The sequence below is a fragment of the Somniosus microcephalus genome, chromosome 13 (assembly GCF_052327205.1).
Source record: "Somniosus microcephalus isolate GS21.2 chromosome 13, FLI_Smic_1.0, whole genome shotgun sequence".
Classification (NCBI taxonomy): Eukaryota; Metazoa; Chordata; class Chondrichthyes; order Squaliformes; family Somniosidae; genus Somniosus; species Somniosus microcephalus.
Genome location: NC_140999.1, coordinates 192,040,800 through 192,053,119, shown reverse-complemented (window position 1 = coordinate 192,053,119; position 12,320 = coordinate 192,040,800). Strand labels below are relative to the sequence as shown.

General features: G+C 39.8%; 1 protein-coding gene across 1 annotated transcript in view; it reads left to right on the top strand.

Moving 5' to 3' along the window:
• Nucleotides 1-12,320, top strand: part of LOC147108923 (death-inducer obliterator 1-like) — a 176,724-nt gene that overhangs the window by 120,961 nt on the left and 43,443 nt on the right. The window contains 3 exon segments of the mRNA XM_086005877.1: nt 8,876-9,338; nt 11,346-11,505; nt 11,730-11,846. Of these exon segments, the coding sequence (XP_085862003.1) occupies nt 8,876-9,338; nt 11,346-11,505; nt 11,730-11,846 (740 nt within the window).

Sequence of the window (12,320 nt, the reverse complement as noted above, 5' to 3'; positions counted from 1 at the left end):
CCTCCTCGCTATTTGCCAAACCCTCTACTTATTTGTTGTCTGCAAATTATTGTGATTCAATTTGGAAAAGGTGTGGTGGAGATCAAAATTTAAATATTGGGGGAGCTTATTCATAAAAGTAATTCATAGCTGTTCAATAAAAACTTGCACAAATTTATACCTTCACGTTGATAATTTGATGAGCAATTTTCTGCAAAGTTTGTGCCTTTTGCAGGTGGAGAAACTGCATTGAAATAGCTGAGCAAATCCTCGCCCCCACCCTCCCCCAGCATTGGTCACCAGTTGTGGATTGAGAGTTAGCACAGGTGACCTGTTCCCATACCACTATTGTTAAAAGGCATCCAAGCTTCAATAACAAGTTGCATTTTTAGCATAGAAAATAGTCCCACAGTGAAGCTTAATCAAACAATAATGATGAGCTAAAGAAAGATATTGGGAGGGGTAACTAAAAGCTTGGTCAAAGAGGTGGGTTTTAAGGAGGGTCCTAAAAGAGAAGAATGAAGCAGAGAGGCTTGGGGAGGGAATCCTGATGCATGGAGCTTAGAAGGCTGAGATGCACAAGAGGCCAGAGTCTGAGGAACACAGTTCTTTATGTGGTGGGTGGGGGGGGGAAAGAGAGCTGGTGACCGAGATTGGGGGGGAATGCAAGGCCATGAGGGGAATATAACCAGAGGCTGTAAATTTTAAATTTGAAGAGTTGTGGAAGCACACCATGCTGGATCAGGGGGTGAGCAGATGATTTGCTCCCAAGCTGCTGGAGATGTTCATCACACTTGCTTGGTACCTTTCTCGGCTCGCACGGATGAAATTGGAGTTCACCATTTGGGGGATTGTGCCATAAAATCATGGCCTGCAACTCCATTGCCAGTGCGCTAATACACTAATTAACACATTGGACAGCTAGTTCTTTGGTATAACCCAACATAAAACAAAACTAATTTCGCAAACTGGATCAGTAACTCTTTACTGGACAATAATTTATCTTCAAAATGGGCCCATCAGCATCCATTTCTGCTTTTTATTGTGTATCCTTAGTGTTGAGAAATATATGAAAGGCTTTGATATTCAAAATGTCATAATTGGCTACTGCTTATATTCAACATTTGTTTATTCAACATTTTTGAAGACTGCCAATACAAACCTAATACCCTTGTTTCCCATAACATGCAAAAAGTTCCTTGGATTTATGTGAAGTTTTAAGTAACATTTTTTATGACAGCTCTTGTGTTTAAAAAGTAGGATTAATGCCCATGTTGTGTCCATAACTATGAACACATCCTCTGAAAAGCCAGTTTTAAATTGGAATTAAAGCAGGCTTGATGAATGACTTCCTTTTGTGCTCTGGATTATTTTTAACAGGGGGCATCCATGGAGCTGACTGTTTGCCCAACAATGTGTTTGTTACATTTAATATTTTTAATAACTCAAAGCACTTAATTATGGTTTTAAAATGAGTGGAAGAAACCCGATCTCTAGTTGTTCGTATTTACCGAGGAATTACTTGCTCTCCAAACTTCACAAGGGACTTCCCCTCGACAGGCTCTGGCATCCCTGAGGAAATGAGCAGGTGAGAGGGAGCCCTTCTGAGTATGTGCTCGTAGGCTAAGGCATAATAAAATTATTCTAAGTTTCCTGGTGTCAGCTGAAGGGACTTTTCTCTGTTGAGAGGGTAGTGCATAGTTTTCCTTGAATGTCTTGTGCTTCTGCGTTGAGGGACATGAGGTTCTATTTTCAACATGGTGACACTTCTATAACCATTGTTATGAAATCGACATATTCCACCTTCATGAGTTGTCTGTCGGAATGGGCTGCTAATGCTGGAGCAATGACCATCTTTGTGTCACTGGCAAACATTAGTGCTGCCAATCTTTGTCACTTCATCAAATACAGCATTATCAACCCTTTTAATAGTGTACAAATGTACATGATGGATTGATGGTTTTACAAAAAGCAAGCCACTGAACATTTAATCATTTTTAACATTGATAGGATTATTGATCGGTTTGTGCGGAGAGTTAGATTGAGATAGTGTTTTAACTTGGACTCTTGAAACCAGCAGTGGGTTTCAGTTCAATCCATCAGTTTTGATTGAACTCAAGCCCAGGTCCTGGAATGAAAGGCAGTACTAACTCTCGCTACCATCCAGTCTCTGCAGTGTTATATTCTGCAATAAAACGTTCCGAGTGGTTACAAATCTGCAATAATTAACTCATTAAATATTAAAGTTAGGCACTTTTGCAGTAAATTGTAATATCAGACAAAGTAAGCAACAATCCGACCTGACCCCGTCATGATTTCAGTTATCTGTGATAACTTGGTTACACATTGCTTTTTGAGTTTTCTTTGCAACCAGTAACTTCTGCACTGTACAGTTGGTAGCACTCTCACCTCTCAGTCAGAAGGTTGTGGGTTCAAACCCCACTTAATCCAGACTGACACTTCAGTGCAGCACTGAGGGAGCGCTGTACTTTCGGAGGTGCTGTCTTTTGAATAAGGCATTAAACCGAGGCCCCGTCTGCCCTTTCAGCTGGACGTAAAAGATCCCATTGCACTGTTTCGAAGAAGAGCAAGGGCGTTCTCCCCAGTGTCCTGGCCAACATTTACCCCTCAACCAATACCACTAAAACAGATGATCTGGTCATTATTTCGTCGTTGTTTGTGGGACCTAGCTATGTGCAAATTGACTGTTACATTTCCCTACAATATAACAGTGACTACACTTCAAAAGTACTTCATTGGCTGTGAAATGCTTTGGGACATCCTGAGGCCGTAAAAGGCTTGTATAAATGCAAGTTATTTTTTTTTACTGATTTCTCTTCCGTGTCAAAATTGGTGCCCTATTGAAAAAAGATGTGTACTAAACAGCTAGGCATTCAACATAATATTTAGATTCATGAAGATCTTTGTAATTGATCTGCTGGTTTGCATCCAGTCAGAATCTCACGATTAGCTATCCTGACATATTACACTGGTGGCAGTTGTGTTGCAACAGATCTGTCGTGAAGGTGAAAGGTTTGTGAGGCACAATACTGCAAACATGAGGAAGTTTGATCTTTCACATGAGCAAAAACCTGCCACATACTGCCAATATTCTACTTCGAAAGATTTCTTTTAAAATAGATGTTGCACAAGACAGATAGTTGAGTTTACCTGTTAATTCTACAACATAGGACTATGAAAATGACTAACACCCATGGAATCGATCATGTCAGTGAGTCACTTTTTATTAGCTGCTATTTGGACATCATTTTCTGGCTTAAACATAAAGCTACATATAAAAATCCATAACTTAAATATTTCCATCTCTTTACACTATTTCAATTTCTTATAAATTTTTATTGCAATTGCTAATCTGAAGTTTTTGAATCTGATGCACAGATTATTGGGGGAAGGAATTTAGCATTTATAAGCCTTGGTTGGATGTCAAATATTACAAGTTATCCTGGGTATGTCTCGCTAAGTTATGTCCATGAAAACCATTCCCAAGGAAGCTGCTTCGCACTGCAAAAAAACAGGAAAGACGCTTCTGTGCATTTGAGAGATACCTGGCGATGGTCAACTTGAGAATATTGTTGTAATGACCAGCGTATGCAGGAAAGTGGAACTAAGGAACCGGAGGCTATAAGTGAAGGCAGGTACCACAAGAAAAGACACTATATTTGAAAATAAAGAAGTGCATCTTTGGTTTGTGCATAAATGGGCCAAAGAAGAGTAGCTACATTAGTCAATGTGATAGGTTATTTTAATGTTAGTATGATCAGATTATGAAATAGACCACAGAACTGTGTTTTTCCTAACTCGTAGACAGCAGAATTACAATTAGGACTGACTTGGAGATGGAGTCAAATTCACGCTACAATTGTTCCCAGTGCCTGGCAGCATCTAAATGATTACCAATACTCAATTATTTTTTTCTTCTAGTTCTGTCCATGTATTTTCCTTTTTGATTGGGGGAGGGGTTTACATTCCAGCATACAATGATAACAAGTGTCAATAAACATAGCATCAATGATTGGAGTGAAGCCAGAGCTTGCTGTGTGGAATAACCTTACAGAATAGATTAAAAAGTATCGGGATCAATATTTTGTGACTTGTATTTTCTTAACATGTGTAGAAATTTTATCTCATTCGCTCCACAGAAGGGGTTTTAATAATTGCATGAAATATCCAGTATAAATGAAAGTTAAAAGTAGTAAGTCAGTCAAACCATCTTAAAGTGCTTCTCACCCAGTAAGTTATTTTTGGAGTGACTGTTCTGCAGGCAGGTGCAGTTCTGCAACAGCAACATCCCAGGAACAACAATGAGATGAATCATCAGCTAAATCTGATTTTTTTTTTGTTGCTAATGGGTGAAGGAGGAATTTTGGCTAGGACATTGGGTGAACTCTGCCCCTTTTCAAAACGTGCAATGAAATCTTTTAACATCCACCTGACCAGTTGGAGCAGGCAGACAGAACCACGGTTTAACATCTGATTCGCAGGGTGGCACCTTAAACATTACAGCAAAGCCTCCATAAAGAAAGAACTTGGATTTATATAGTGTTCGAGACATTCTAAAAGAGCTTCAAAGCTAATAAGTTACTTGTGTAGGGCAGTCGCTGTTAACACAGCAGACAATTTCTTTGTAGGAAGGTCCCAAGAACAATAGTGAATGACTGACTGGTCAATCTGCTTTTCGTTGAGGAACGAATGTTGGTTATGACTGGGAGAAATGCCCTGCTCTTCCAACAGTGCCATACATCCACCTGAACAGGCAGGCGGGGCCTGGGTGCATCATTTCATCTAAAAGATGGCGCCTCCCATGAAGCAGCGTTCCCTCAGTGGTAGTGTAACGTGTCTGCTGAGATTATGTGCTCACATGTCCTGGTATGGGGCTCAAGCCCATAACATTCTGACTATTAAAGGACACTAGTTTAGGGAATATAATCACATGACAGAATAATTTGGAACGCCCACATTGTGAAATTAGCACTATGCAGCGAGAACAGTAATTTACGGGAAAATTCGCCACCTTAAACAAATCTTCCTTTTCTACTCTGCTGTACCAATTACCGGTATTACAATCGCACCCGCAGGAAGTTACTTAAATAGTCTAGGTAAGGTGTACACAAATGAATATCCACAATGTCAACATTTTCTATTACATAAAGCATTTTTGATGAAGCCGCTAAATCCACTTAAATCTTCTGTGTAAATATTGTTTTAAGTTTAATTAAAATATCTTGACAGTGATGAATTAGTGTTTGCAAATAAATTGAGCCATAAATGGGAGGAACAGAAGCTAGAGGGGGTTTCAGCGCTGTTCAGCGGTTCAAATGGTATCACTAATTCCAGACCTTCGTTTGAAGCATTTTTCAATAAAACTTGGATTGAATTATGTTTTAACTCCCCAAAGTATTTATTTTTGATGCTTGCGTTTTGCAGTCCTACTGGATTTACTTTTATTGATGAGAACAAATGTAAATTTAATAATTATAGATCATTGAAGGCTACTTATTTGTCACAGTAAGTTTAATCTGAAATCTCAAAGACAGTTGTGATAAAGTTGTTGAATGCAAGAACAGGTGTTTGCTGATGAAATGTGCTCCTGCACTGCCAGAAAACTTTTTTTTAAAATCTATTATTGTTAACTTGTGCATTTTCAGATAGTGGAAACTTGAATGCTGGAATGAGCTGCACCACAAGGTGGTAATATTGTGGGCCAGGCTTCAGCTATAGTTGGCGCAATTCAGTGCTCAGCTGACTAACACTCTGATTTAACTTTCTACTATCTTGCATAGTTAATTCAGATTTTTTAAAAGCACAGCTCGATTTAAAAACATGCAACTTGGAGGCAACATCGCAGTCGTCGTAGCAAGAGGAGCAAGCTTACATTGGTATCCTGCTTTTCAAGTCCTTTGGGTGTCCCAGAGCGCTTTGCAGCTAATGAATTACTTTGCTGCATAGTCACAAATTTGATGTAGGCAAAAGCAACGGCCAAATTGCACACAGCTGGACCCCACAAACAGCAATGAGATAAATGACCGGTTAATCTTGTGATGTTGGTTGAGGGGTAGCTGATGGCCTGGACACCAGAAGAACCGTGGGGCTCTTTTACATCTGTCTGACAGATTAGACGGGACCTTGGTTTAATGTCTCATCCGAAAGACAGCACCTCTGACAATGCATCACTTCTGTGCTACTGAACTGAAATGCCAGCCTAGATTGTGTTGGAAGTCTCTGGAGTGGGGCTTAAACCTTCTGACTCAGGTGAGAATGCTACCATGTATCTACCTGTCACAGGTAGGTTACAAAAAGTAAGGAGTTTGTCACAGCATATTATGCTGCAACAAATAGGTGGGCTTAGTCATTGCACAAAGTAAAGGAGGATATTGGGCAACCCAAGATCTGAATTTAACAGTTGGTTAGGTACATAATATAACGCATGCATTGAAGATGGTGATGGGAGAGGGTGAAGTAAGAGAGCATCAGGTGAAATACTTGCACCCAACCTTGGCTTTGTTTCTAATTTTTACTCTAAAGTCATGTTGCTCATTCTTAATAAGCGATCTTTTACCGGAAGTTTTCTGTAAAATGTGTTTGAATCCACCCCTATGGAGGGAATAGTTAAAACCTTCCACAGAAACCGCTTCCTACAGATTTGTTTATTTTTTAATTATAGCGCTGTACCAAGTTTTCCCAAGTTAATTTTAGTTTGGTAGTTTGTGTTTATCAGCTGTCCAGTTATATTAGTAAGTTAAACATATGCTGGCATGACCATTAAAAGGTCTTCCTACAGTAACACTGGCAAAGAAAATTGTCTTAATTGCATGTAATTTGATGCAGTAAATTTGAGGAGTGTTTCGTATTGCAGTACGTGAGGTGGATGTGCAACTGATTGATGAAATCACTTTAGTTCAGTTTGTGATTACAATAAATAATGCTATTGGTGTTGATCCGACTAGCACAAACTTTTCGGTTTGACCAATATTAACTCGACAGGGCTTTTCTAAACATTATTTCACAATTGTCGTGCAATGGGATGAATGAAAATTAGTAAGAATTTTAAATAGTTATTAGTAATTTAAAAATATTTAAATACAGCATCACAATAACTGAAAGGATTAAAGACAAATAAGGTTAACTGGAAAAATTTAGCATCCTGAGTAACCAGAGCTACAATTTTTTTCCAATGGGTTGCACATGTGTGAATTCTACAAAGTTAAAAGACCCCACAAAATGTATTCATTAATTTATCATATTTTGCATCAATTTTAATACATTGATAAATTTTACACTGGTCCCCTTCCTCCGACTTGCAGAAGTACACAGATTCTACACGACCAATGCAGGCTGTGAAAAATGTACAGTCCAAACTATTAACTGAGGGAGGTGAAAAATAAAGGTGACTTGTAAAGTTAACCTGCAATTAGCTTTCATGCTGTGTTTGTAATGAGCACAAGCTGTTGTATTTTGGGGGAATCAATGAGAAATTTTGCAGAACTTTCCCTCAGGAAGTGAAATAGATGGTGTGGAAGCCATGACTAGACATATTGTACACTGTCTCATACATGCAGAGGGTTTACAGACCAGTTTCCAGTGCTCTTTCTAGTTTGTGGAAATTGAGTACTTTTATGAACTCTGGGTAAGCAATTATATTTCAACAGCTTGTAACTATTCAAACTAGGAGGTATTGCTGTATCATTTCCACATGATTAGTCTTGTTGCATTCTTTCATGTATTGAGTTCAAGCGGTTTTGAAATCTGGTATTTGTGTGTGTTTTACGATGGATGGTGAATTGGTTTCAGTGAATTGAAGCTGAATTTAAATTCATGAGCAACGATAATGGTGTGGGATTTTTGTTAGATTGAGTATATGCATTACCTTAATGTACACACTGATGCTGATAAATTATCCAGTATAATCATCCCACTTTTTGCACTCTGGTCACTTTGAAATGTATTGCAATTTTATAGGAATTACAGTCTGCTAATCCTCTAGCTGGGAATGTGTGCGCTCTGTCAGATTATTATACAGCAATACGATTCCAGCAGTGTACCTGGATCTCTGACTCCATCTGACAGTTTATTCCCAGCACTCTTGGCAACATATATTGCAACTGCACAGTTTGTCTTTTTTCAGAACGAGGGGAGTCTAGAACCAGGGGTCACAGTCTTCGAATAAGGGGTCGGCCACTTAGGACTGAGATGAGGAGAAATTTCTTCACTCAGAGGGTGGTGAATCTTTGGAATTCTCTACCCTGGAGGCTCAGTCATTAAGTACATTCAAGATAGAGATTGATAGATTTTTGAATATTAAGGGTATCAAGGGATATGGGGCTAGTGCAGGAAAGTGGAGTTGAGGTAGATCAGCCATAATCTTATTGAATGGCAGAGCAGGCTCGAAGGGCCAAATGGCCTACGCCTGCTCCTATTTCTTATGTTCTTATATGTATAGGTGGTAAAATTAGAAGTCTACATTGAGAGTTGCCTTTTGACTGCTAGTCATGGCACTAACCAGTTACATGCAGTGTGAACTGCTGAGACCTCACAGTAACTTGATGAAACAAACTACTTTGAGTGAATGTAAATAGTAGCTATGTTGCAATGTTAGCAGACAAAACAAGTTTGTAAACGCACTGCATGCTGCATTCATAAACTACATTATTGAGACTTCCCGACTGAATCTGCACATCCACAGGTTTTGTTTCCCAAACTTTAGTGTTCAAGTCCAAAATGTACGTGTTTGTAGGTCTTTTGTTCTCTAGTCAAATTGAAGCATGCTTTTACAGCGACGCTGCCAATAGTTTCACATCAAGAAAATGTCAGTAATTCAGTAGAGCATTACTGCCCAAGACTCTCTTCGTTGTAAAAAAAAATATATTTTCTTTAATAGTTCCAAAGGAGGAGGCGGCTGACACCAAGCAAGCTGATTCTGTGTCTGTGGACGAACCGTCTGCTGCAACTCGGCAATCCACTTCCTCAAAGCCACCAGCTGTGGCGACTAGGCAGCCCGCCGGTACAGCTGAACACCGTGCTGCACCTAAACGACCTATTCCTGCAACTCAACAGCGAGCTTCATCGAAGCAGCAAGCTTCATCTAAATATCCAACTTCATCTAAACAGCAGACTTCATCTAAACAAGGCAGCACTGGGTCAGGATACCGAATACCATCCAAGCATTTTGCTCCTACAGCCAAACAGTCTGTGCATGCATTTGAGCAGCCTCCGGCTAAAAAATTTGCAGATAAACAACCAGCTCAGCCTTCAGCCCCTGTTGCAAAAAACATCAGCCAGCTGTCTAACTCTCAAATCCGGCACAACATCCGCCGCTCACTTAAGGAGATTCTTTGTAAAAGGTGAGGAAAGTTTGAGGCAGGATTGTTTGTATTTAACTGGATTTAATGTGGGGGCGTGTGATCATGTTAATGAAGCAGCACCCTTCTGCAATTTGTGTTTCGATCTAAAACAATCACTTCAACATTTTGCGTGTAAAGGTTATCGGAAAAAAAATAAGATGGAGGAAAATGAAATGACCAGAAATGCCTAGCTGAGCAATGAGAGTTTTTGTAAAATTGTTATTGGCAAAAGAAATGGTCGGGTAAGAAATTGCAGATTTAATTTACAGTGGTATAGATCTTTAACACAAATACTCCAGTGTTGTCTGTTTAGAGATAAGCTTTACAGGTTTTAACTTGAGTAGTTTTGTCTTCTCGGGGCACTGAATAAAGAGAGAGTGCTTATTTAGATGCATGTTTGTAAATTAGGCCTAGATGCCTATCTGACTCTTAAAATTGAACTTAATCCAGTTTATATATCGTGCCTGTGCCGGCTCTTTGAAAGAGCAATCCAATTAGTCCCACCTCCCTACTCTACCCATATCTCTGCAAATTTTTCCACCAAGTATTTACCCAATTCCATTTTGAAAGTTATGATTGAATCCACTTTCACCACCCTTTTAGCCAGTGCATTCCAGATCATAACATCTCGCTGCATAATTTCATTTTTCGTCATGTCGCATCTGGTTCTTTTGCCAATCACCACCTTAAATCTGTGTCCTTGGGTTACTGACCCTTCTGTTACTGGAAACAGTTTCTCCTTATTTACTCTGTCAAATCCATCATCCCTTCATGATTTTGAACACCACTATCAAATCTCCTCTTAGCCTTCTCTGCTTTAAGGAGAACAATCCCAGTTTTCTAGTCTCTCCACAGAACTGAAGTCCCTCATCCCTGGTACCATTCTAGTAAATCTCCTCTGCACTCTCTCCCAAGGCCTTTAAATCCTTCCTAAATAAAGTGTGATGCCCAGAATTGACCGCAATACTCCAGTGTTTTATAAAGGTTTAGCATGAATTTCTTGCTTTTGTACTCTATGCCTCTATTTATAAAGCCAAGAATTTTGTAGGCCTTTTTAACAGCCTTCTCCGCTTGTCCTGCCACCTTCAGAGACTTGTGTGCGTACACCCCCAGGTATCTCTGTTCCTGCACCGCCTTTAAAATTGTACCATTTTACGTTGCCTCTCATTCTTCCCACCAAAATGAATCACTTCACACTTCTGTGTTAAATTTCAATTGCCATGTTTCTGTCCATTTCACCAGTCTGTCCTCCTGAAGTTTGTTACTATCCTCCTCGCTGTTGACTACATTTCCAGATTCATGTCATCTGCGTACTAATTAAACTTGTGTACATGATCAAAGTACACATGAGGAAGCTTATGTCCCATCTTGGCTCATCCTTCCAAATGGCCAATTTCCACAGTGTAATTTCTAAACCCCTAGTGTGTTGTGTTAGCCAGCCTCAGCCAGGAAGGCTGGGAATGCAATAGCTTGTTTCAGTGCCTTGGCCAGTCAGGGTGAAAATAGCCCCATGATTGTGCTGTCCATTGACTCCTCAGAAGAAGTGCATGTGGAGGCAGCATTGGGTTTAGTCATGTCCAGGAATATGCAAGAAAAATAGCCACTTGGATGAGATGCTGAAGGGCTATGCGTACCATCAAGCCATACTTCAGCACGGGCCAAGAGAAGAGTAAAGGGAAACAATTGGAAGAGGATTTTTTATTTCAACATTTTAATAAATACACAGTGGCTTAGATCGGATAACCACATGAGCTAAATTCATCTATTATATTAAATAGACTAAGGAAGGGCTAGGGAGTTAATAAAATGTTGCAGTTTAATCATTGTGTTCAGATAGTTCACATGCAGTTTATCCATCTTTTGATTCTGTCCAACAAGTTAGTCTTATTAGTCACTCCCTAACATCTCAAGTGCCATGTATAATCCTTTGTCTTGAGATGGGGAGCTGTTTGTACTTGCAACTTGTACTAGGGCAATGACCAAATGTATTTGTGCTTGTGGAACCAGGGTGAACGACTGTGATGATCTTGTTGTAACTGAAGACGCAATAGGAAAAATAGCAGTGAACATTGAAAAGGAACTTTTCACCTTGTTCCAAGATACTCACAGCAAGTACAAGAGCAGATACCGGAGTATCATGTTCAATTTGAAGAACCCCAGGAACCAGGTACCTTTGTGCTTCTATGTTGTAAAGTTCAAGCCTATCCCTACATCTTCAATCATTATGGCAACATGCTTGTGCTATGCTTAGCCACACAATACAGCAGATATTCCTCTCTATATCTGTATTTTCCATATCACATTATCAGCCCCAGCCATACAGGGTTTTTTTTTCACTCATTTGTTTTTCTTTCAAATTATTTGATAAAGTGGACCTATTTTGTTTTGTAGGGGCTCTTCAGGCGTGTTCTACGAGAAGAGATTGTTCCATTCCACCTGGTACGTATGAGTCCTGAAGAAATAGAATCGAAGGAACTGGCAGTTTGGGGAGAGAGAGAGAGCAGATCTGTGAGTATCGCATCCGAGCTAAACTTCAAAAACAATTCCTGGTCAGGAGGCATTTTTAATTTGATACATATTGGAATGGTTAAAGGGAGATCATAATGCGGGGGTAAGTACAGTAAATAGTGTGCGGCTGTCAGTCTTCTACTGTTTGTGAATTTGTTTTTAGTGTAATTTCATTGGGTGATCCCAGTACAGCCTTGCTTGCATCCATCCATTTTAGTGGAGCAGACACGCTAGGGTGACTCCCACAAGGCTACCTATATTGCTGTTTTATATACCTGTATGTTGCACTTCACCGGACACAGAGGGAAATGTCATTCCACTCGGTGCACATTGAGAATGTGGGGCTTGTTTTGAAACTGAGCTACCCCTCCCTCCCCCCCCCCCCCAAACTCCTTCCTGGCTGAGTATTTACTAAAGCGCAGTAACTAGCGATCAGTCTATAAACAGACTGTCCGCTAACCACATATTTTCAAT